At 40.1% G+C, this 26,317-nt stretch overlaps 1 protein-coding gene across 2 annotated transcripts in view; it reads right to left on the minus strand.

The window, feature by feature from the left end:
* LOC140203053 (centriolar coiled-coil protein of 110 kDa-like) overlaps nucleotides 1-26,317 on the minus strand; it is a 62,465-nt gene that overhangs the window by 29,556 nt on the left and 6,592 nt on the right. For both annotated transcript variants that reach the window (XM_072268781.1, XM_072268782.1), the window contains exons 2-4: nucleotides 19,763-19,931; nucleotides 14,389-14,517; nucleotides 2,488-4,111 (exon numbers count right to left, since the gene is read on the minus strand). In XM_072268781.1, the coding sequence (XP_072124882.1) occupies nucleotides 2,488-4,111; nucleotides 14,389-14,517; nucleotides 19,763-19,903 (1,894 nt within the window). In that variant the 5' untranslated portion in view covers nucleotides 19,904-19,931. The remainder of the gene's footprint in view (nucleotides 1-2,487; nucleotides 4,112-14,388; nucleotides 14,518-19,762; nucleotides 19,932-26,317) is intronic.

Consider the following 26,317-nt stretch of genomic DNA (forward strand, 5'->3'; position numbering starts at 1 on the left):
TCCGTTCGCTAATTCCCCTGTACTAGAAGAAGAGGCTCCTGACCCTTTCCCCACTGAGTTAGGTGAGAGGAGGGAGGACGCTGAGGAGCAGCCTGAGATACAGCCGGCATTGGGGGAAGAAAGGGTGGAACCAGAACCTGAGATCGAGGGCTCACAGGTGACGAGGGGTCCCAGTGAGGGAGAGGGTGAGGGTCCGACAGGTAGGCCCGGGGTGTCTCCCATGGTGTCTGAGCCGGAAGGGTCGGCAGAGGAGGTACAAAGGTCTCAGAGAAGTAGGCATCCCCCTGAGAGGTTGACCTATACAGTGCGAGGAGAACAGGGTGTGCTCTAGGAAGTTATGTCACTGCTTTATGCACCTGGGTTGGGTTTTGTGTTTTGCAAGGAGCATTGGTGAACTCCTTTAATGTCATAAGGGCATGACTTTTATTTGGTGGGGGGGGAAAGAGTGTAAGGGGTTTCTGCCTTTATGTTACTGCGTATGCTAATCAAAATGGCTTCTTTGTTATGTTATAATTAAAATGGTTTCTCTGTGATGTTAACTGCTGAGACAGTGATTCTTTTTCTAGCAGCTAGTTTGGGTTATCAATAATGATAAGGAGAGAATGAACCAATGTGTGTCCATGTTATTCTTTTTTGGGGTGATATTCTGTCTCATATGGCTGGGAACCAGTGTGTTTGGCGGGCTTCTCAGGAGAGACCGGGAGAAGACGGACGTGCTGGGAGCACCCTGTTCAATCACCTTGGGTGGTCTCGAGCGGCGAGCCAAGGGGGTCGGAGTGGATCGCAGGTTGAAGAGAGAAGACCCTGGGCATTTGAGCTCCAACCGTGTGCATGAAGAAATTGAACTTTGATAAGTCTGGCGCCTTTTTCTTTTATATTGTATCCCTATTAATCTCATAGTCCCAGTAAGATTTATAAAGTGTAATCTGTAAAGTGTACATTGTGTGCTGTCTGATAGTTGATGTTTGAGGTCGTACCAGGTGGCATTGCACAGCAACCAACGCAACCGGGAGACACAGTTGCGTGGCGGACAGGGTTTCCCCTAGATAAATAGGAGCCAATATAGCTGAGCGTTACATAAATAAAGCATCCAAACCCTTGTGCATTTCAGAAGTCTGTATTCTCTCCCCATTTAATTAACACTCTTCTTCTGTCCTGCCAAATGGGACAATTTCACATCCTCTCACATTATAATCCAATTGTTGGATCTTTGTCCACTCAGTCTATAACTGCTACATAGTTTGCTAACATGCTCCTTATTAACACACATTCCTATTTACCCATATGTCATCCACAAAATTACCAACCTTACCTTCAATACTTTCAACCAGGTTGGTTAAACACATTGTAAAAAGTTGAGACGCCAGTACTGATCCCCATTAAAAGTAACCACTCATTACGTCTTTCCAGCCAGAGAAAGGGCCAGTTATGCTTATTCTCCATGTTTTATTAGCCAACCTGTCAGCAATCCGTATGTTATCCCTTATATTGTTTGCTTTTATTTCCTCTAATATGGCAGCTAGTCAAATACATCCAAAACCTTATAATATTATCAGTTTCTCCCTCATTCACAACAGATTATGCCTTTAAAATATTGGTCAAGTATGATTTCCCTTTGACAAAACCTAGTTATCTTGAATTTTTCAAGTGCTCTGCTACAACAGCTTTTATTATAACTTTTAACATAGTCAGATTTTACTGTTCTACAATTGCTTACTTTGTCTCCTTTTTTGAATAATGTTAGTCTCTATTATTCAATCGCAATGGAATTTTCCATTAATCTAGGGAATTTTGGAATATTAAAACCAACGTATCACTACCTTGTCTGCCACTAATTTTAGAGACATATGATAAATGATTCAGGACCAAACATCTTGATAAATAAATTATGTTTGAATCACTGTAGAGTAAATAAAATATTCACTTTGATTTAGTGATAGAATTAAAAAGATTTTTTTAAAAAAGCAATATTTTTATTCTTTGTTGAAAACAATCATAAAATTAATGTGTCAGGTCAAAGGTAGAAGAAGAAGAATAGCCCTTAACTCGGCAGTGGAGTTATCAGGGCACTGTCTTTTGACAGTGTTTCTGTAGCAAGCTGTTCTTGTTTTTACAAGGCCGAGTTGCTAGCTCGACGCTCAACCCGACTTGGATTCGAACTTGGGAACCTTCACTCCGGAGTCCGGCACTGATATTATTGCACCACCAAGCAGGACAGGTCAAAGGTAGTTCAGCAGTAATTATTACTTAATAGATGGATACAAATGTGCCCAAATTTCCATAAATTACATTTAAAACCAGTGGATATAATACCTCTATCACTTTATAGAAAGATGACAAATATGTTATGTACTATTTTGCAGTTAGTACATATCTACTTGATCTCATCAGTACCGGTGCACTGAGATAATCAGACATCCAGTATTATTTCAGAGAATCTATTTAAAATTATTTTTCTCTCTATGCATAGATAAAAAATGTCCTTACCTACTGTCTTGATGTGGTTATTTAAGGGCACTTCATTTTCCTTCCTGATTATAGGAACTCTATGATGCCTTTCTTGAATCAACATGTTCAGCTCCTGGAGAGTTGAGGTTGTAGTTTTTGCAGCAGATTGTTTGCTTTCCAGATCCAACTTGCGTTTGGCTTTAATGTCCATGTTGCTTTGTGTACTCTCTTCACTTTCGGAAGATCCAAGCAAGAAATCAGTTTGTTGCCTTGTACTATGGGCTTGCAATAGCACTGGAGATGGATGTTTGACATCATAGGATTTATTAAGAATAACAGGTGAACCTTGTTTAGTCTTTTCAATCAGGCTGCTAGTCTTTTGGCCACTGAGATTAAGTTCATCCTGGGCTGTTGATAGCTGACTTATTTCTCGTCTACTTGCAAGTAATGAAGGAGTCCTTTCCAAATCAAATGAATCTTTATGAATTAAGGTCCTTATTGGCAAATTAACTTCATTATCAACCATATTTCTAATCTTACTTAGTTCAGACTTTTCAGAAAATTCTGAACAGGTATATTGTGAATTATTTTTTGTAACTATATCATTTATCTTTCCCAAAGACAATGAAAGATCTTGTAGTTTTGCAACACTTCTTTCAGTTTCTTCTTGATTGGCAATTGCTCGAAGCTCACTTGGAATAGCTCTTCTTACATCAAGGCCACCAATATTTATTTGACCTTGATTGGTCCCAGGTAGGCCACTGAATTTTTCTTTTGGGCTTAGGTCATAAGCATTCACTGGATTATTAATAACAATATTGGTTGAAGTTCTGGGACGTCTTTGGTGTATTTTAGGGCTACGGCTCGGTTCAGGATTGGGCAGTTTGGCATAAGATCCTGTTAGGCTTTTAAACAAACTAGTTTCGTATTCACATGCCGAGCTGTTTATCCATTCCTCATCTGACTCAACTTCTTTAGATGAGCCTTTCCTCGACTTTGCTGTTAAATCTGAATTTGTATGTAAAACTGAAATAGATGTGCTAAGTGCTGCTTTATCAGGCAATTCAAAGCTTTCATTTATCATGGAAGCAACTTGTGATTGCAAAGGTGACCTTGCACTGCTTGATTTATCAACTATAACAGGACTCTGACTTTTAGAAATTTTGTTTCTTTCATTTTCCCAGTCATTGACTTTAATACCTTCATTTTCTTTATCTGAATTGCTTTCATTTGTACCATCCTTGCAAATGTTTTTCCCATTACGTCGATTTTGTTCTCTCTCTATGTATTCCCTTGACTTTTTAAGCAGGTTCTGGAGACTCATTGCATAATGATCAGGAGACTCCTTTTCAGGTGGCAGTACATCAGTCTTTGATTCTTTTGTAGTGCTCACAAATACTGAACTAGTGCCGTTAGTTTGAATGCTACAGGTTGATTTGGAAAGCTCACTTATTTGAGTACATCTTTCATCAGAAATTCCACTGGAACTATTCTCCTTTAATTCCAACAATGGCTTAGATGATTGACCAAGATCCTCTGATTTTTTAGTAGACATTGGTGAAACTGAAGAACGGTTAGCATGTTGTATTGTTTTGAAATCACTTGCTGCAGGTTGGGTAAGTGGATCTTTTGCACATTCAGCATTACTTGGCACTTTACATACCTTTAAAAGAAAGTGTTTTAAAACAAGAGCATCAGGACAACAGTTTTAAATTTAATAATTTTAGATGCTACTTCTCTTTCCTATTTAAAACATTTTCCAGTTGTATAAGTACTTTGAACAACATTTAACAATTTAAAAAGTTAAAGTATTGGCTTTTATTATAATAATGTGCAAATACGAAAAGCATCAGCTCTATGTTCTGGAGGTCCATTGGAAGCGAAGCGTAACACTTGAATGTTTATTGGTAACCAATGGTACTGTAACCTAATAAAATCATATTATGTAATGTTTTGCTTTTGGTATCTAAGTGAACAATTGTAAACACAATACAATGCAACTAACTTAGTAGTGATATTCAGGCCTTTCTACCAGCTTCCAACATTGCATCTTGAGTTACTACTGTAAAAAGTGAGTAATTTTTTTTTAAAGAGACAGTGACAATGCTCATGCCGAAAATCTTTGGTAACATGGTTGTGGTCACAAGGCAAAGGCTAATTGATTACCTGAATATACCAAGTTCTCTTGTGGTACATAAGTGGCAACAATGGAAACATCTGTACAGTAAGAGTTGTCATGAAAGATCAATTTCTGCATTAATATCATGGGAAGCTAACACATCAACTGTTAACTGTTTTTGACATACATCCAATTCTAATTCCATAACAGAACATGCCTTTGTAAATACACCAAAGCACTAAAGCTTCAAAGAGTAGGAACTCAAAAGGTAGGCAGTATCTGCACCGCAAAACAGACAATTTGGTCAAGACTCTTCACATAGATGGAAAGGATAGAGGGATAATATAGTAGGTAACCAGTGAAACAGGTAAAGGGCGGGATGGGACAAGAGCAATTTGTGGATCCAGGTGAAGAGGGTTTGAATGGCAGAAGTCAGTTGAGGAGGCAAGGACAGGGCTAGGAAGTGATAGTGGAGGCAAAGGACTGCAGATTAAGGAACCTGCTTAAAAAAGGTGAAAAAAAATCTAAATAACGCAGGTATAATGGGCAGGTGGGAATAATAGGGGAGGGAACCCAGTGGAAGGAGTGCATGTCAATTGCCACAGTGTAGGTAGGTGAGTGGAAAGAAACTAGATGGTCCCTGGGTGGCTTGGAAAGAAGGATGGGCCTGGAAATAAGGAGAGGGAGGGAAAGAAAAAGAGGGGACAGGCTACCTGCAAAAGGAGAATTTAAAGGTTCATGTATCAACCAGGCAGAATATTAAGCATTGTTCTTCTAGCCTGTGTTTAGCCTCATTCTGTCAATGGAGGGTGTAGAGGACAGACAAGAGGGCATGAAAATGGTAAGGGGAATTAAAATGGCTTGCAACCAGATGGGCTTAACAGGCAGAATGCAAAGGTCAGCAAAGAGATCCCTTTGTTTGTGGTTGGTCTTACCAATGTAGGGCTCTTTGATGCCTCTATCGCTATCAAAACCCTTCTGTCCCTCACCAAACTCCATCTGTCCATCTAGCCCTTCTCATGTGAACCCACACATTGCTTGTCAGAACTTGCCCCACTTTCCCCTCTATCTCCTGATAATCGCCATCTCCCCTCAACTCTTTCATCCAGATGAAAGGTCTCAACCTGAAACATCAACTGTTCCCTCTATAAATGCTGGCTGACCAACTGAGTTCCTCCAGCAGCTTGTTTGTTTTTTGCTCCAGATCTCAACATATGCAATCTTGTGTCTCTACTACAGCTTCAACCTAGGGATCCAATTACAAAGTGACATATAATCATCATCTCAATCAGTCCTGCAAATTTTGTCTTGGTTTTATTCCAAGATTTGTGAGAACACTCTCACAAACTAGCCAAACAATAGCTAGCCATGTACTCAAAGTCCCAGACCCATCATCACCATCCCTATACCTAACTTAACAAACAAATAGGAGCAGGAGTCAGCCGTTTAGCTTCTCAGGTCTCATTTTCCCTACAGCTGTCAAAATTTTTTGTCCTTCTATTTAACATACTGCAGTGACTGTTCTGCAAATACCATGCATTCCCATTTTCTGCTGTGAATAAATTTGGCTGCAAAAAACTCTATCCCTTCCTACAAGTAATTATATGGACAAGGCCCCAGAAATTAACACTGTGGCTTGCCAGTAATAACAACTTGCTGTGCTGAAAGTGGCCTAGTTATCTACCCACCCTCGTACCAACAATATGAGTTCCTAGCGAATGCCTTTTGGAAATCTACATTCACCATTTCCTTTATCCAACCTACATGTTACATCCTCCAAAAACCTTATTTGGCATACACAACTTCCTATACATAAAACAATGCTGATTCTACTAGAATGTATCATGATATTTAAAATCCTGATATTACACCTTTAAAAGTTGTCCTCAGCAATTTCCAGAGTGGTATATGTCTGAAAAAAGTTGCCAAAGAAAGTGATAAAATCAGATATAAATACTATGTTCCAGCAGCACTTTTAACTTCACTGAACTGTACCCACAACTATGGATTCACTTTCAAGGACTCTTCACATCATTTTCTTGATACTTATTATTTATTTATTGATTATTATCATTCTTTCTTTTTGTATTTGCACAGTTTGTTGCCTTTAGCACACTGGTTGTCCACCTGTTGATGTGGTCTTTCATTGATTCGATTATGGTTACTGGATTTATTGAGTACACCCACAAGAAAATATATCTCAGGGTTGTATATGGTGATATACATGTACTTCTATAATAAATTTACTTTGTACTTTGAGCTTTGAATTTTTAAACTTAGAATAACATTTAAATAATAAAGGGCATAGAAGGAAACAGTCTGATGCAGGGAAATAGAATAGTGTATATAGGCAAAAATGTTGGACATGATAGCCCGAAAGGCCTAGATAACTTTGAAAAGTCAGGCTAACCTGCCACCAGCCACCTGCCTGGCCTCCCTCCATCTTGAGTACAGCATTACATTTGCTATCTTCCAATCCACTGGGACTATTCCAGAGCATCTAGAGCGCTTCAAGACCCCAAGATAGCAGTCACCAAATTTCAAGAACAGCAGCCTTAAGATCCATTAGTTTGGCTATTACCTTTTAACTAATGATAATCAAGTTCCTTTTGTTCTGAGGTGTTCTATTCATACGGAGATGCTTTTAGTGTTCTGTGCTATCAAGATAGACACAAAATATTTGTTCAAAATCTCTACCTTTGGCTTAATTTCTATTATCAATAGCAGTGTTTCATTCTCAAAGGAACTTATCTTAATTTTGTATATAAAAAGAATGCTTACTCTCAATCCACTTTCTTCCTTTGTTTTGGTAGTTTTTATTTTTTTTAATCCTCTGGCCTGCTACCAATTTCCAAAACCAACATGACTTTTTCTTCAATTTAATATCATCCATTTGTTGACATTGAAGTTGTCTAATCATAGTAGCAGGATAGTGCAAAGATATTGTGTGCTCATTGGAAGTGGGTATGGGCAAGAGAAATGGCTTCAATACCAAATCCAAACACCATAGCATCGCATGATCAACATCAACTGCCCTCCTTCACCTAATGAATCAGTAAATCTTCCACGACGAAAAGCTCACAGAAATACTGAAGAATTCCATCATCATACATGATTTACTCTAGATGGGGGATTTCAAATGTCATTATCAAGAATAGCTCAAGTAATACGACCGTCAGCTAAGTTGGTCATCCAGATGACGTAGCTTTAAAAAAGATACAGCATGTGGTGAAAGATCCAGTGTTAGGATAATTCAATTTCTCTGCATCTTTAATTATACCTCTAGTTACAAATCTACTTGTCAATAACAGTATATTTAGGAATAATCATTACATGCTTCTAGTGAAGATCCAGGGCCAATCTGAGTTCTAGGGAAATGCATTTTGTTTTATTACACTCTTTCTGTGTTAAATAAAATATTAGCAACAGCTCAAAAACTAGGAATACATAATTTCATTTTTAAATTCTGTTTTTTTTTGGATCTGGGCATTGATAGCAAAGCCAGGACCATCCCCAACTGCTCTTCAGAATGTAGTAGTAAAAGCCACCACTCTCAGTACTTTGGGTAGGAAGTTCTAGGATTTGGATGTTGCAGTGATGAAAGACTGAAATGTATTTTTAAATCAGGACAGTGTGCAACCTATGCAGGTGATGGTGTCCACATATACTTACTGCCTTTATCGTCTTTAGTGGAAGATGTCATGGGTTTGTAGGCAAGGCAAATAACATCAATTCATTTTACAGTCATGGTACACCTATGCTCGTAACCAAAGCAGAATTATACACCATCTTAATTGGAAATTCAAGATTTGTCCACTTGAAGTTGGCTGAACCTACATAGTAAAATTATTTGCTGCCTAAAGTCATAGTCAGAGTTGTATAGCATAGAAATTGGTCCATCGTGGTAATGCCAATCACATTTTGTTCTTCTTCACTAACCCATTTGCCTACATTAGATCCATATCCTGGACCTAAAGGTGAAAATTACCTGCACTATATTCAAGCAATATACACTAATGTCATGCTTGCACTAAATTTTGAGACATTTGTATTTTGTTTGCTCAAACACCAACAATATACAGTGCTATCACAGTTACACACACACACACACACACACACACACACACACACATATATGCTGTGTACCTACATCTCTTGATGCTTCGAGACACATCTTCAGTGATGTTCCTGGAATCATCGGGTGTTTCGGGTCTTTCAACATCATACAACCTCCTCCAGGTGACCCAGCTGGGGCTGATCAGACCCCAGCTAGTGTCCAGATGGCTAGCTACTTATGACTCCATGGCTCCCTTCTTTTGAGCCACAGCCATCTTGAGGCCCTCTCTGCCACATCGGTGGTACTGCGGATGGCTCTCCTCTTCCTCTCTCCCTCGATGCCCAAAATGCTGAAGGCTCTAACTAAAGAATGGGCTATAAACATACACATACAGCTAGGGTGCCTAAGACTTTTGCACAGTACTGTATTTGTCAACATGGAGTAGAGAGCTAGTCTGGCAGGAGCAAAGGATGTTGGGAATGGAGAGGGTTGAGCACCAAAGGAGGAGTGCGTGACAGGTAGCAGAGAAGGAGTGCCAGGGGTGGGGGGTGGGTGGAAGATAGAGGAACAGATGCAAACACGCCTATCCCTAAGACACCAAGCAAGGTCATTTTATTTCAAACAACTGATTTATTGACTATTACAGAATGTCTCTCTGGTGCTTCCCACTCCCTTCCCTCTCCCTTCCCCTGTTTCCCCAACCATTATTCCTCCCTCCCTGCCCCCTTCCCACTCTCAGTACACAACAGAGACTCAAATCAAGATCAGATTTATCATCACCCACTTATGCAATATTTTTTTTGTGGCAGCAGTAATACAGTACTATGCAAAAGTCTTAGGCACCCTGGCTGTACAGTGGTATGCAAAAGTTTGGGCACCCCTGGTCAAAATTTCTGTTACTGTGAATAGCTAAGCGAGTAAAAGATGACCTGATTTCCAAAAGGCATAAAGTTAAAGATGACACATTTCTTTAATATTTTAAGCAAGATTACTTTTTTATTTCCATCTTTTACAGTTTCAAAATAACAAAAAAGGAAAAGGGCCCGAAGCAAAAGTTTGGGCAGTCTGCATGGTCAGTACTTAGTAACACCCCCTTTGGCAAGTATCACAGCTTGTAAACACTTTCTGTTGCCAGCTACGAATCTTTCAGTTCTTGTTTGGGGGATTTTCGCCCATTCTTCCTTGCAAAAGGCTTCTAATTCTGTGAGATTCTTGGGCTGTCTTGCATGCACTGCTCTTTTGAGGTCTATCCAAAGATTTCTGATAACGTTTAAGTTGGGGGACTGTGAGGGCCATGGTAAAACCTTCAGCTTGCGCCTCTTGAGGTAGCCCATTGTGGATTTTGAGGTGTGTTTAGGATCATTATCCTGTTGTAGGAGCCATCCTCTTTTCCTCTTCAGCTTTGTTTTTTTTAAACAGACAGTGTGATGTTTGCTTCCAGAATTTGCTGGTATTTAATTGAATTCATTCTTCCCTCTACTAGTGAAATGTTCCCTGTGCCACTGGCTGCAACACAAGCCCAAAGCATGATCGATCCATCCCCGTGCTTAACTGTTGGAGAGGTGTTCTTTTCATGACATCCTGCACCCTTTTTTCTCCAAACAAACTTTTGCTCATTGCGGACAAAAAGTTCTATTTTAACTTCATCGGTCCACAGGACTTGTTTCCAAAATGCATCAGGCTTGTCTTGCTGTTCCTTTGCAAACTTCTGATGCTGAATTTTATGGTGAGGACGCAGGAAAGATTTTCTTCTGATGACTCTGCCATGAAGGTCATATTTGTGCAGCTATCGCTGCACAATAGAACAGTGCATCATCACTCCAGAGTCTACTAAATCTTCCTGAAGGTATTTTGCAGTCAAACTGGGGTTTTGATTTGCCTTTCTAGCAATCCTACGAGCAATTCTCTCAGAAAGTTTTCTTGGTCTTCCAGGCCTCAACTTAATCTCCACCGTTCCTGTTAACTGCTATTTTTTAATTACATTATGAAATGAGGGAACAGCTACCTGAAAACGCTTTGCTATCTTCTTTCATTTATTTTAATTTTCAGAGTGCTAGGCAGCTGCTTAGAGGAGCCCATGACAGCTGGTTGTTGGAACAGGTTTGAGGAGTCAGGATATTTATAAAGCTTTGAAATTTGCTTCACCTGGCCTTTCCTAACAATCGTCTACCTGCTGAACCGTGTCTACGCCCACCTGGACAAGCCAGTGAGCACTGTGAGGGTCATGTTTTTTGACTTCTCCAGTGTGTTCAACACCATCCGCCCTGCTCTGCTGGGGGAGAAACTGACAGCGATAGAGATGGATGCTTTCCTGGTGTCATGGATTCTTGATTACCTGACTGGCAGACCACAGTACGTGCGCTTGCAACACTGTGTGTCCGACAGAGTGATCAGCAGCACTGGGGCTCCACAGGGGACTGTCTTGTCTCCCTTTCTCTTCACCATTTACACCTCGGACTTCAAATACTGCACAGAGTCTTGTCATCTTCAGAAGTTATCTGATGACTCTGCCATAGTTGGATGCATCAGCAAGGGAGATGAGGCGGAGTACAGGGCTACGGTAGGAAATTTTGTCACATGGTGTGAGCAGAATTATCTGCAGCTTAATGTGAAAAAGACTAAGGAGCTGGTGGTAGATCTGAGGAAAGCTAAGGTACCGGTGACCATCCAGGGGATCAGTGTGGACATGGTGGAGGATTACAAGTACCTGGGGATACGAACTGACAATAAATTGGACTGGTCAAAGAACACTGAGGCTGTCTACAAGAAGGGTCAGAGCCGTCTCTATTTCCTGAGGAGACTGAAGTCCTTTAACATCTGCCGGACGATGCTGAGGATGTTCTACGAGTCTATGGTGTCCAGTGCTATCATGTTTGCTGTTGTGTGCTGGGGCAGCAGGCTGAGGGTAGCAGACACCAACAGAATCAACAAACTCATTTGTAAGGCCAGTGATGTTGTGGGGATGGAACTGGATTCTCTGATGGTGGTGTCTGAAAAGAGGATGCTGTCCAAGTTGCATGCCATCTTGGACAATGTCTCCCATCCACTACATAATGTACTGGGTGGGCACAGGAGTATCAGACACCCTGAGCCAATAGGCTGGTCCTGGACTTATTTCCTGGTATAATTTACATATTACTATTGAACTATTTATGGTTTTATTACTATTTAATTACTAATGGTGCAACTTTAACGAAAACCAATTTCCCCCGGGATCAATAAAGTATGACTATGACTAACGATGAGTGTGAATAAGCCATAGCCCTAACAAGCTAATTAAGGTCTGAGACCTTCGTAAAAGTTATCTGAGAGCTCAAATCTCTTGGGGTACCCAAACTTTTGCATGATGCTCCTTTCCTTTTTCCCCCCTCACTCTAAAATTGTACAAAACAAAAATAATACACCAATCTTGCTTAAAATGTTGAAAAGAATGTTTCATCTTTAACTTTAGGAGATCAGTTCATCTTCTACTCACTTAACTATTCACAGTAACAGAAATTTTGACCGGGGGTGCCCAAACTTTTGCATGCCACTGTATATGTGTTTGTACAGTACTATATAAATCAAATTCCAAACTTGATCCCAGTATGAATACAAAACAACTCTAAAAGCAAAGTGACAATGACTGCTATTGAAATCAACATTTGAGTGAACATGGCAGCAAGGAATACTAATGAAACTTAAGAAAATGGAAATCAGGGAAAACACTCAAATAGCAGTCGGCATGAAGAAAGATGATTGTGGTTACTAGAGTTCTTGGGATAGCTCAGTCATAACATTGTTCCATGGATTTCCTCAGGCAGATTCTTTTCCATAATTATCCTTAAGTGCCTAATGAATGACCTTCTACCTATCATGCATAGAATAGGATTTTTCAGTGATGCTTGCAAACTGAACAGCTGTACTAGCAATTCCTCAGATAATGGATTGTGAATAAATCCACATCCATGTGAGACAAGACTAGAATAATGAACCTGAGCAGATTCAATGCAAATATCATTCAAGACACAAGTATCTAACAATCACCATCGAGAACAATGTAATCTGATCATCGTATTGACATAATCAACTTCACTACCATCATTCCTGCCTCAAAAAACATCTCAATTATCACCAGTGACTAGAAATTCAAATGGATAAACTAGATAAGTAACATAGCTACATGAAGTCGTCAGACTCTTGTTCTTACTTCCCAGTCCCTCATCACCAAAGGTACAATTACATGACTGAATACTCTCCCATTTTCTGGATGAGTGCCACCCCAAAGCTCAAGTAGCTTGATGCAATCTAGAATAAACACTTTCCTTGATGAACATTTCATTTACAAGCCCAATAATTTACCTCCCTGCATCAGGGGCTGTAGTGTATATTACTTATGAAACAGTATCTAAAAATCACCAATGTTTCTCCATCAGCGCCTCCCATCTCCACAATCTGCACCACATTTGAAAGACAAGGGCAGAGGTTACAAGTGAAATTTATGATGGAAAAGTATCTTTGAATAGTGTTGCATGTCAAGGGCCTCAACTTTATTGATGGAGAGCTTGAGCAAAATTAAGAAGGGTTCTAAACTTTGCTAATTGAATACACATGTTTTTCCTCACTCCAACAACGAATTTCTAGGCTCACTTATTAGGTTACCCATCAATTGTGGATAGTCCAGGAGAGTAGAGGCCTCAAAAATAATATATTTGAAGCTTACTATTGAATTATTTACCAATTAACAGCAAAGTTAATCAATTCTATCCATTTTCTCCTTATAGAAAGCCAAATTTTGATCTTCATTTTGAAATTTATGACAACTTGTCATTTATAAAACTCCTTTAACACCTCACAGGACCATAATCAGCCTCTGGGGTATGATGACATGTCAAAGAGCCACGTTGTTAAGAGGCATTTTCACATTAAAATCATGTTGAGATTTAATTGGTGATTTTATTGTCTGCATTTTATTGTGGTCCCATAACTACCACTTCCATATTTCATAGTTGTCATGAGAGTTTAGAAATTACAAAAATTGCAGAAAACCTCATCTTTTAAAGCACGATAGTCAGAATATACAGTATTTATTGGCATAGGTCCTAGTAATCTGAGTTGCAGACTGAATATTTTAAAATATCAATGTATTATGAGAAAAATACATAATGCTCACTGAGCTTATTCACTGCTGCAAGTTATTGTCCTCAACACCAATTTAGTGAAGTATTCATTTTTTGTACTGTGTCTAATTTATAATACTGCACTGGGGGAAACAGCTTCAATTACTTTGCATAAACTATTTGAAAACTAACAAAACCAGTAGTAAATTATGTACTTATATGAGCTAAATGATGAAATTATCTACAGTGCTTAATCATTAATGGGTGAGGCACAAAAAAAGCCACACCATCTTTTGGATCCAACAGGAAGCCAACAACTTATTCAAAAAGACAGCTGTCTCAACAGGACAATGAAACTTGCATTATGCAATCAATAGCAGTTTAAACCAATTACTCAGAGGTAAAATTGCTTTCACACTCTGCATTCTTATTTTAACATGTGGCAGTTATCATCACTACCATGCAACATAGCTCATGAATGTTACTGATCACTTATTTGCACAGAATATGATAAGTGTTAGATCAGAATTACAATAGTCAACTATCTTGAAGTGCCAGAATGACAATGCAGGAAATTATATAACTTCCTGTAAACTCTCGATTTTACTCAGGCATTTTAAATTTTAAAATTCTTTACCATAAGCAAAAGTAATAAAGTAGCTAACCTGTATATTTTCGATAATTTCTTCCACACGGGTAAGTAAGGCACTTTTTCTTGCTTTGTACCGACCTAGCTCCAATTCCATAGCCTTTTGTCTGTACTGCTGCATTTCCAGTTTTCTTTCAGCCTTCACCTACAAAAAGGGAAAATTAGCTTCATTCAGTCTGATGTTTTATAAGTTTTCAACATAACTGACTTCACTATAGTAAAGTATTTTAAACCCCAGGTTTACTATATCAGAACAAGTAACTCCACCGTCTATTGTGATGACAACTTATTCGGTCCATTTGTTTGGCGATGAGTAACTTGAAGCTTGGAGGTGGTGATCAAATAACCAGCTTAATCCAGGCAACTGACGAGTTTTTGAAAAGCTTATGATTAACTATTATGCAAAAGGCTTTTACTGATTTAAAGGACGCCATGCTTACAAAGTAATCCAATGACAAATAAAAACTGCTTTTTAGAGTACATGTGATGTTTTGGATTTGAATGCATTTTATCCACTAGAGTAAACAAATACAGTGGCACTGCAATTTGGTCAAAATGTACAGGGTTGGATCAAACTGGATCTATTGCCAGAACTTGTCACCTAGCCTCACTAACTTGATCTGGTACAAATGAGATTTCTGCTGACTCCTTCCGTCCTACACAGAACTATAATCTTGCACTCTATGAGTGCCAGGTTCAGTGGATTGTTTTTTGCTAACTCCAAACAATCAAGTCTTTTCCAAATTTTTCAGCATTCCAGAGAAGTTCCTTCCAGGATATTTTGGTTCATTCATCAATCACTCAAACACTCATCTCCAGCTCTTAACAGCTACCATTGGAAATACAACTGCCTTTCTCCTCCTTTCTTCCCACATAATCAGCCTTGTTCCCATTTCTCATAATAACATAGCATCTGTCACATGCCCTTCTGTTCAATTTGACTCTTTTGGCCATCCTAAACTCTTGATTTATTTTCTCTCCATAGGAAGAAATATAAACGGTAACAGAAACATCCTCACTCTGAAGGCCACCCATTACTCAATTACTTTTGCTATAACACAATTGATTCTTTTAGGTACATATCCTTGACTATTTTTTTTAAGATTTTGCTATAATGAGCAATCCTTAATGTTAGGAGCCAGGAAGAGGGATTGTATCAATAATAGCAATAAAAATTCAAATCCCAGGCACAAATGTGTCAATAAAGGCTGCTATCCACTTGATGGATGCTCTGAAATAGGCTGCTGTTTACATACATCATTGACACCAAGTACCTATTGAAGCAAACTGGAGCCTAATGGCACAATTAACTATTGACACAATTTTTCATATTTTTCTAATGAAATAGGTTTCAATAGGTACACTTAATGTCAGAGAAATGTATACAATGTACATCCTGAAATTCTTTTTCTTTGCCATTCATCTAAAGTCAGCTCTCAGAACAATTCTATTATGCCCACCTACTTCTTTGTATACTATTCTCAGCTATATAATCAGTGAGGCTGTGGACACATTTGGAGGAATTTTGAGGTTCCTGTTGCATGCGTTTCTGAATTCTGGTTACACTTTTTTTTTGCTGTTTCTGAGCGGTTTGATTGGGGTGATCGATGCGGACTGGTGTGCTTCGGCGAAGATTGGCCCTGTGGCCTGCATTGGGTAGCGGTACAGTGCTGAACTGTATTAAATTGAATACTACTGGCTTGATGTTCAGCCACTTGTGCAATTTTTTTTGGTTTGCATATCAAATGTTTGATGTTTGAATGAGTCCCATGGTGTTTCTTTGTTTCGTGTCAGTCTGCGGGAGGACAAAATCTCAGAGTTGTATTCTGTATACATACTTCGATAATAAATGCACTTTAAATCTCATTAGCCACATATATAGTGTTAACTTACAATAGCTAATTAACCTACCAACATGAAGTGTGGGATGAAACTGGAATACAAACAAGACCAGACATCAGTATCATACCTCAGGACAGTAAAGCTACAAAGCAGCTGCATTAGCTGCGAGACCAAAATTGTTTATTGGAAATTAGCCTCCATTAATTGCAACAGGATACTAATCTTGAAAATATATCACATTTTGAAAGAGGCAAAATGTTATAACAGAAAGGGGGGAATAAAAAAAGTTAAGCATGTAGTCAGAAAATTAGAATTGATGGCGCGCATCCCTGATGATGAACAGGATAAGAATGAGATTGTTTTACCAGAATTTGAAAAAAAAAACAAAGATTGGAGAGCGGTGAAGGAGGGTCTTCTGAAGATGCCCATATATTCTAAGCCAGCCACAGATGTTTTGAACATTTCAAGAAACATATGAACCTGCATGACAATCATCTCTGTGAGAGGCCATCAAATATGAATGCTGTGATAGCAGAGAAATTTTCCAAATCAAACATGCATGAGTACATCTGAATTAATGTTCATCTCGAGAGGTTATAAAACAACTCCATGCATGAAAGGCAGCAACGAGTGTTTTCCTCTTATTCATGCAGGTATGCCAAGAAGGAACACAAGCTCAACCCTCCCTTAATCTAAGAACTCAAGGCTCTAAAAAAAAACAATCTTTCATTAATGTAGAGTCTACCAAAAAAACTCTTGAATAACAACATTTTTTCCATGGTTATCTCCCCAACAAATGATAGGATGATATTAGGCAAAGAGAATTGCTCATCACTGATGTCCAAGAACATGACTAACAACATTCAGGTTGCTTTTTGGCTCTAATATCACAATATTAAGGTATCTATGGTCTACGTCAGTCTCTTTTGGATTTATAGTACCCAAGCAGTAATAAACGATAAAACAAGAAATTGTGGACAGAATATGTGCATAATTCTGAGTTTATAAATGTCACTCTGAAGATTTTCAAATCGTTAAATGAAGTTGAATTTGATGAAACCGATAGGATAACTTGGCAAAGTTACTGGACAAGGAACTCAGAAATAATGATTTGTTGGAAGCGTTGCAGGAAGTCTTTGGCAAGACATCACTACCACAAGGACAGCTCATCATAAAGAGACTTGATGCAGTCTACTACATTGAGAAAGCAATAACCATTTTCAAATACAATGATCCCAACAGAGATTGTGGCCACATGATGGAAAATTACAAGAGCTCATGACGTGTTTTGTTATAAGGAACTTTTATCAGGTAGAAGCAGCTTGTCCAAATTTATTTATTTTTAATTTTATTTAACAGTATAGTGTGGAGTAGGCCCTTCTGATTTTTCGAGTTGTATCACTCCAACAGCCCTGGACAACAACAATTTAATCCTAGCCTAAACACAGAACAATTTACAATGACAATGTTATGTCTTTGGGCCGGGGGAGGAAACTGATGGCCTGGGGAAAACCCATGCATTCCACCGGGAGTACATACAAATTCTTACAGACGACACTGGAATTAAACCGTGAACTCTGACACCCCATGCTATAATGGTGTTGTGCCAACCTCCATGCTATCCTGCCCCCAGCCATTAAATGTCGATTAAAATCTTTAAACCTCATTCATCAGATGTCCAGTTACAGGAAGGATCTTTTCTTTCAGCACTACAAGTTCCATCAAGCTCAGATTCATCAGTGCCATCATTACCGAAAACACGAGTGGCAACTAATTCACAGCTCCGCCACTTCTATTAGGAGCAGTAGATCACTTGTCCTCTGAAGTCATGCAACAATGGTAGTAAGGAACGTGTTATACAGGTTTCCCCCGCCATCCGAAGGTAGAGCGTTCCTATGAAATGGTTCGTAAGCCGGAATGTCGTAAAGCGAAGAAGCAATTACCACTTATTTATAAGGGAAAATTTTGTGAGCGTTCGCAGACCCAAAAATAACCTACCAAATCATGCTAAATAACACATAAAACCTAAAATAACAGTAACATATAGTAAAAGCAGGAATGATATGATAAATACACAGCCTATATAAAGTAGAAATACTTCTCTACAACGATTGCCTGCACAGATCTCCGTAGTGAAAATCTCACGCAAGCACTGTTGGCATAAACGTGCTCTCCAGTAACCTTTACACTATGAAGCTGCCAAATCTACCAAATAACACATAAAAGTACACAGCCTATATACAGTAGAAATAATGTATCTACAGTGTAGTATCACTTACCGGAATTGGGAAAACAGCGCCGGGCACACTGATGATGGTGTGTTACACTGAGTCATCGCAGGTTGGGGTGGTGCAGTGGCCCCCACCCTCCAGGCCGCCGACCAATACATTGCCACGAAGAACGCAGCGATAGCCAGGAGGCACACAGCACATCTTTAAGAAAAAAGCCGAAATAAACAAGCTAATTAATTAGGTGCCGCCCGACACGTAAATGTCGGCGCAGATCAGTGCCAATTGCATCGTCTCTGATCTGGGCCGACAATTACATGCTAGGCGGCACCTAATTAATTAGCATGTGTATTTCGGCTTTTTTCTTAAAGATGTGCTGTGTGCCTCCCAGCTACCGTTGCATTCTTCGCGAATTGGTACAGTATCTGTCCAGGGCCCGGGGGTTGGGGTGGTGGGACACAAGGGTGTCATCTCATCGTCGATCAGGGCAGGCAGCTCATCTTCTCCTATGACTGCCCGCCTCGATTTCGAAGGTCGAGGTTCGTCATCTGCTGTGGCTGATGTGGAAGGCTTGCTTGACTGCTGAGTCTCGCACATTTTTCCACCACACAGTTCTTTGTAAGCACTCAAACCATCCTGCAAATATCCCCTAAACCTACATACCCTTTCAAAATTAAAGTCGTACTTTATCATTGCAGTGAAAATCTCACGCAGTTGCTTCACTTTCGCTACTGCATTCGGTTTCAACTGTTATCCTTTTCTCTTCCAATTGTATCAGCTCTTCAACTATCAGATCTTGGTCATGGGATGCCAAAACCTCTTCAACATCATCTTCGTCAGCTTCCACAAGCCAAAATCACTTTGTCCTTGCTTCATTCACCACGATTGAAACACTTAATTATGTCCAGTTTTACGCTAAGTGTAACACCCTTATGAGCTTTTTCAGGCTTTTCCGACACCTTAGAACTCATTTTGCTAACAGCTGCTCAATGCAACGTGTTTAAGCAATGCCGTTCCGAATCCAGGGGAGAGCAGCTGCTCGGGGCGCACGCCGCCTTTTATCGCGCGCTGATTTTCTTTGTAACAGTGAAAACACCTTCTGAAAGCGAAAACAGGGTACTAATGTAGGTCTTTCGTAACAGTGAGGTTTCGTAAAGCGAACGTTCGAAAAGCGGGGGACACCTGTATTCCTTAATTACATGCCTACAGCAAGGAATTAATAGTGTGAGTAAAATTGAAAATATAATTAGTAAATTGTTCACATTATATAATCCATGATGTCTAATTTCTTACCCACAGAGTAAATGCAGATTATCTTACCAAAGGAGAAAGTACAGCTATTCCATGAAAACGAATAAGAGAGTTGTTCTTCTGGTAAACTGATTGTGAAATTTCATGTTTTATCATTTCTGATTGAATCCTGGCTAAATGCCTCTTGCAGAACTCCTCATAGTCTTCCATTGCTATCCACTAATTGTTTGCCTGATAGCTGTAAAAAGACATGAATTGGAAGTTATCAAGATTGTAACCACCATTCCAAATAAGCCAGCAATACGAGACCAAATATACTACAGCTATGTATTTCTTTGCTAATGATAAAGGCAGGTTTTAAAAAAAGGCTTAAACCTTTTAAATACAGGTCGACCTTCACTAATCCAACTACCTGTAATCCGGTTCCTTTGATAATCTGGCACTGATTATGCTTAATGTGTTCCTCCTGTAATTCGGCATTTTCACTAATCCAGCACTCCTCAGGTCCCAATGGTGCCGGATTAGAGAAGGTCGACCTGTACAAAATATGCTCGGAAATAAAGCTAACATTTGGTAAAAACTTGCAAATGGAGTACTGTAACTCATAAATATCCACTTCTATTTTGCAATATGCATTTAAACTTTAGAAACAGTTAAAATAATAGGATTTTAAGTCTGTATGACAAAATAAGTTTTAAAGTAATAGTACATTCAGGCTAACAATGAAGCCATAATTTATAAAACTTTAATTCTTTATTTTCAAGTAAAATCTTATATTTAGAATTACAAAAAAAAACTGATTACAATTTTCAAAAGGTTGAGGCAATCTGGAATAAACATTAAGACATTTAACATGATCAGATATATAACCCATTTAAATTCATACAAAGAACTCTAATACCTTGTTGTTACAACTCATATCATTCAGAAGTTCTGAGTAGGTGGGTTGGGGGAAGGGCGTGTTTCCATGCTATATTATTCTCTCACTATAATATATTTTGGACAGCACAGGTTAAGGAAGGGGAAAAAAAAATCACATTTCAGGGTTCATGAACTCTTAACAGGACACTGGTTAAGACATGCCTACAATGAGTAATTGTATTTATTGTCATTAAAACAATAAACACAATTATCCATTGTATGATAGGCTAAATAACTGCCTGAGAGACCCACTATGTTACTCTCGCTGTTCCAACTTGATGAAACACAAGGAATACAAAGACATTTTGACAGAGGACAGTCAAATAAATATAAAAAGTGAAATATAAATATTTGTCTGACTCTATGCTGCACATGCCTCCGCCATGCAGGCCACACTCTCTTCTCACTGCTGCCACCTGGGAGGTAGTACCAAAGCCTCGGGTCCCAAACCACCAAGTTCAGGAACAGTTACTACCTCTTAAAACAGGCTCTTAAACCAGACGACAACACTTCACTCAACTTCATTTGCCCCAACACTGAATGATTCCACAATCTATAGACTTTCCTTCAAGGACTCTACAACTCATGTTCTCGATATTTATTACAATTATGTTTTATTTGCATGTTGCACATTAGTTGTTTGTTCATCTTTGTTGTGTGTAGCTTTTCGTTGATTCTATTGTGTTTCTTTGTATTTACTGTGAATGCCTGCAAGGTAATGAATCTCACGGTGACATATAGTATATGTATTTTGATCATAAATTTACTTTGAACTTTGAAGTACAAAAATACAATTGGCATAAGACTGACCACTTGCTTGCTATTACTTAACGTTTAAGTACAAGTTCAAAAGCAATTGAACTCTCAACAAACAATTTCCTCAAAATTATCTCAAGTAACCTTTGTAGTGCTGAGGATGAGAGGTGACCTGATAGAGGGGTATAAGATGATGAGAGGCATTGATCGTGTGGATAGTCAGAGGCTTTTTCCCAGGGCTGAAATGGCTAGCACAAGAGGGCATAATTTTTAAGGTGCTTAGAAGTAGGTACAGAGGAGTTGTCAGGGGTAAGTTTTTTTTAAAAACGCAGAGAGTGGTGAGTGCGTGGAATGGGCTGCCGGCAACGGAGGTGGATACAATGGGGTCTTTTGGGAGACTCCTGGACAAGTAAATGGAGCTTATAAAAATAGAGGGCTATGATGGGTAACCCTAGGTAATTTCTAAGGTAAGGACATGTTCGGCACAGCTTTGTGGGCTGAAGGGCCTGTATTGTGCTATGGGTTTTCTATGTTTTTTAAGGGAGATATTGTGCAGGAATGGAAAGTCAGGAGAACACACTCCAGTCCTCACTGAGAGGGCAGCAGAGGAAAGACTGAGCAGCTTCTAGTTCCTGTGCGTCAACATCTCAGAGGATCTACTCTAGACCCAACGTATTAATACAATCATGAAGGTGGCACACCAACAGCTATACTGCATTAGAAGTTTGAGGTGGTCAGGTGTTCCTCCGAAGACTCTAGCAAATTTCTACAGGTATACTTTGGAGAGCAATCTGACTGGTTGCATTACTGCCTGCTACAGAGCCTCCAATACACAGGATTGAAAGAAGCTGCAGAAAGTTGTAGACTCCACCAATTCTATGACAGGCACAAGCCACCCCACCTCAGAATACCTTCAAAAGGCGGTGCTTCAAGAAGATGGCATCCATCATTAAGGACTTTCACCGTCCAGGATATGCACTTTTTCCATTACTACCATCAAGGAGGAGATACAGGACCCTGAAGATGCATACTCAATGTTTTAGGAGCAGCTTCTTCCCCTTTATCAGATTTCATCAAGTTCATTCCTCACTTATTTTATTTCTTATTGTAAGTTATAGAAAGTTTGTACGGTCTTGCACTGTACTGCTGTCCTGGATGGCAAGGGGTCTTCATGATGGATGCCGCCTTCTTGACATCCAGGAACTTAAAACTGCTTATCCTTTCTACCGCTGACCCCTCAATGAGAATTGATGTGTGTTCCCCAACTTCCGATTGCTGAAGTTTACAGTCAGTTCTTTGGTCTTGCTGACGTTGAGTGCAAGGTTGTTATTGCAACACCACACTAGTCACCACACTTACGAAAACAACAGGTTTGTGATACTCCAGCAGGCTCCACCATACCAATACAAATTCAATTCCAACACAGGATGCCCAACTTTAATTTTAGACTTTCTCTTATTGTCTACTCACAATCACATTTTATCATCCAAATATACAAATTAAAAGCCTACGTAAGTCAGCTTGAGAGTTTCCCCTCGTGCCCACTCCAAAGCGCACTTTTAGCTGCTGTTTCTAATGACTTTCATCACTGTCACCTTCCCTCTTTAGTTTTCTCATTGTACTCTTTGAACACCTCAGTCCTGTCGTCTTGGCTCTAATACAACATATTCAGCAACTCTATCCTTTCAAATCCTTATCAAACCAGTTTGTTAGTTATTGCCACAGTCTAAAATTTGATTCAATGTTAGAAAAGGGTATAGCTTCCATCCACAGTCCTTTTGCCAATCCTCAAAGGATTTAAGGAAGCAACCTGCTACTTCTGAACACTAACCTCAAAAGGATTCAAAGGTTCATTTATTATCCAAGTATACAACTCTGACATTCTTCTTCTCTTGATAGCCACTAAACCAAGAAAAAAAGAACGGCAACACAATCATTGATCATCAACCCCAAACTCCACCACCCCCCATAAAGTTAACAAAAAAATTCAACAAGAACATCAACCCCTAGTCCCCTCTCCCTCCCACAAAAAATGGGCAAAAATACAGAATATAAAAAACTATAAGACTGAAAAAAGTCTATAGGCAATAGTCCAAATCCATATTGAAAAGTGCAGAAAATCCTCGATAACGTTCTCTGGGCACTGTGGCAGGCCACACAAGCTCCCTACCAACAATCAGAAGACAGACAGCTGGTGCTCACCTTCCACATTAGCCTCAATGTTTCCATCTCCCTCGTTGCTTTAATCAGTGAACAATGAAAGCTTTAAATCAGCAAAATGGAGTTGAACATTGACTTGCACCCCCCTCTCCACAATCTCCTCACCTCAAGTACCACTTTTTAGTCTCACCACATGCCCCTACTCAGCACACCTGTAATCTGCTCAGAACTCTCGCTTAACACAATCCTCCAATGCTGACTCCATTAAATCTACAGTCACCACTTCTGATAACTCCCTCTAGAAATGCATATCACTTCCTGGTCCCTATAGCATCTGCAGTGCTTCTCATATTTGGCTACTCCTCCTTCGAATGCCTCTCAATGCAATTGGGCTAAAAATCAGGCCTTTTATGAAACTATTTGTGGACTTGTGCTATTCAGATTGTCACATTTCTCACGTTCAAACAAAAATAACTTTAAAGAATTGCCTTATAGCATTTTGACACTGCCTGTGGTTGTGCTAGTAGGTGAATAAGTATAAATCTTTCTTTCCTTCAAGAGATTTATACAACAGAGCAATTAGAATTCCTTGTCTGTCTTGGTTTGAATACAATTTCATTTACTCGATTCACTGGAATAGAGCTTGGTGGCACAGTGGTACAACTAATAGAACTACTAGTACCAGATTCAACCCTGACTTTGTGTACTGCTTGTGAGTTTGCATGTTCTCTCTGTGACGGTGTCCTGTGTAGATGGCAAAGTCCTCGGGCTGCAGTGCTGCATCCGAAATAGTGGGAATGAGCCATATCTCCAATAAGCAAAATATGCAGAAGCCCATCATGTCCCTCTGGTATAGCAACCTTGCTCTGAGGGCTTCAACTTTATTTTCTAGAGACTGTACATTCACCAGCAGGATAGCAGGGAGTGTGTGCGGGTGGGGGGTGGTGTGGGGATGATTGTGTAAGGGCTCTGCCCTTCAATCTTACTTGCAGACCAGCACGCATTCCACATTTCATGTTTTTTTAAAAGGGAAACTGCACTTGCAACCCAAGTCTACTGTCCAGGGTCTTCTGATTTTGAGAATCGATAATTTTTAAAGAAGACAAAACGATGTTGGATGTGGGCATGGAGGGTGGGGGTGTGGGTGTAAAGATGCAGGTGAGGGTGAGAGTGGGAAACTGGTGGAAATGATATAGATTACGACAGGATTAGTGTACAATTGGGTGCTTAACAGTTAGTGCAGACTTGGTGGAATTAAGTTATTTGATGCTGTCCCTTTCAATGAAGACATTGTAATACATCTCAGTAGGAAGAATAAAGAAGCAATGTATTCCCTGGAAAATGAGTCCAAACAAGAACAGAGCCAGCTGACAGAATAGATACACTAACAATATGAAATTATCATTCACAAGGATTCTCAAGAGCAGGGGTCTCCAACCTTTTTTGCACTGCATTGACAATATTCTTGCGAACCGGCCAAGCCGGGGGGGGGTTGCGGTTGTTCAAGTAGGGTTAAACCACCTCAACATTGCAAGTGTGCACTTTCCCTTTAAAAAAAAATGAAACAAGAGCACCTCACCCTGCTGTCATGACTATACCCCTCCCCCACACAAAACCGTGGGCTTCACGGCTGAACAGGTAAGACGACAGCTGAAACGTCTCAACCCAAGCAAGGCTGCACGACCGGATGGTGTCAGTACCAGGGTGCTCAAAGCCTGTGCCCCTCAGCTATGTGGAGTACTTCGCCATGTATTCAACATGAGCCTGAGGCTCCGGAGGGTTCCTGTGCTGTGGAAGACGTCCTGCCTCGTCCCTGTGCCGAAGACGCCGCGCCCCAGTAGCCTCAATAACTACAGAGACCCTGGAGAGACTTGTTCTGGAGCTGCTCCGGCCTATGGTCAGGCCACACTTAGATCCCCTCCAGTTCGCCTACCAGCCCCGACTAGGAGTTGAGGATGCCATCGTCTACCTGCTGAACCGTGTCTACGCCCACCTGGACAAGCCAGCGCGCACTGTGAGGGTCATGTTTTTTGACTTCTCCAGTGAGTTCAACACCATCCGCCCTGCTCTGCTGGGGGAGAAGCTGACAGCGATACAGGTGGATGCTTCCCCGGTATCATGGATTCTTGATTAGCTGACTGGCAGACCACAGTACGTGTGCTTGCAAAACTGTGCGTCCGACAGAGTGATCAGCAGCACTGGGGCTCCACAGGGGACTGTCTTGTCTCCCTTTCTCTTCACCATTTACACCTTGGACGTCAACGACTGCACAGAGTCTTGTCGTCTTCAGAAGTTTTCGGATGACTCTGCCATAGTTGGATGCATCAGCAAGGGAGATGAGGCTGAGTACAGGGCTACGGTAGGAAACTTTGTCACATGGTGTGAGCAGAATTATCTGCAGCTTAATGTGAAAAAGACTAAGGAGCTGGTGGTAGACCTGAGGAGAGCTAAGGTACCGGTGACCCCTGTTTCCATCCGGGGGTCAGTGTGGACACGGTGGAGGATTACAAATACCTGGGGATACGAATTGACAATAAACTGGACTGGTCTAAGAACACTGAGGCGGTCTACAGGAAGGGTCAGAGCCGTCTCTATTTCCTGAGGAGACTGAGGTCCTTTAACATCTGCCGGACGATGCTGAGGATGTTCTACGAGTCTGTGGTGGCCAGTGCTATTATGTTTGCTGTTGTGTGCTGGGGCAGCAGGCTGAGGGTAGCAGACACCAACAGAATCAACAAACTCATTCGTAAGGCCAGTGATGTTGTGGAGATGGAACTGGACTCTCTG

Source organism: Mobula birostris, chromosome 9, assembly GCF_030028105.1.
Source record: "Mobula birostris isolate sMobBir1 chromosome 9, sMobBir1.hap1, whole genome shotgun sequence".
Lineage (NCBI taxonomy): Eukaryota > Metazoa > Chordata > Chondrichthyes > Myliobatiformes > Myliobatidae > Mobula > Mobula birostris.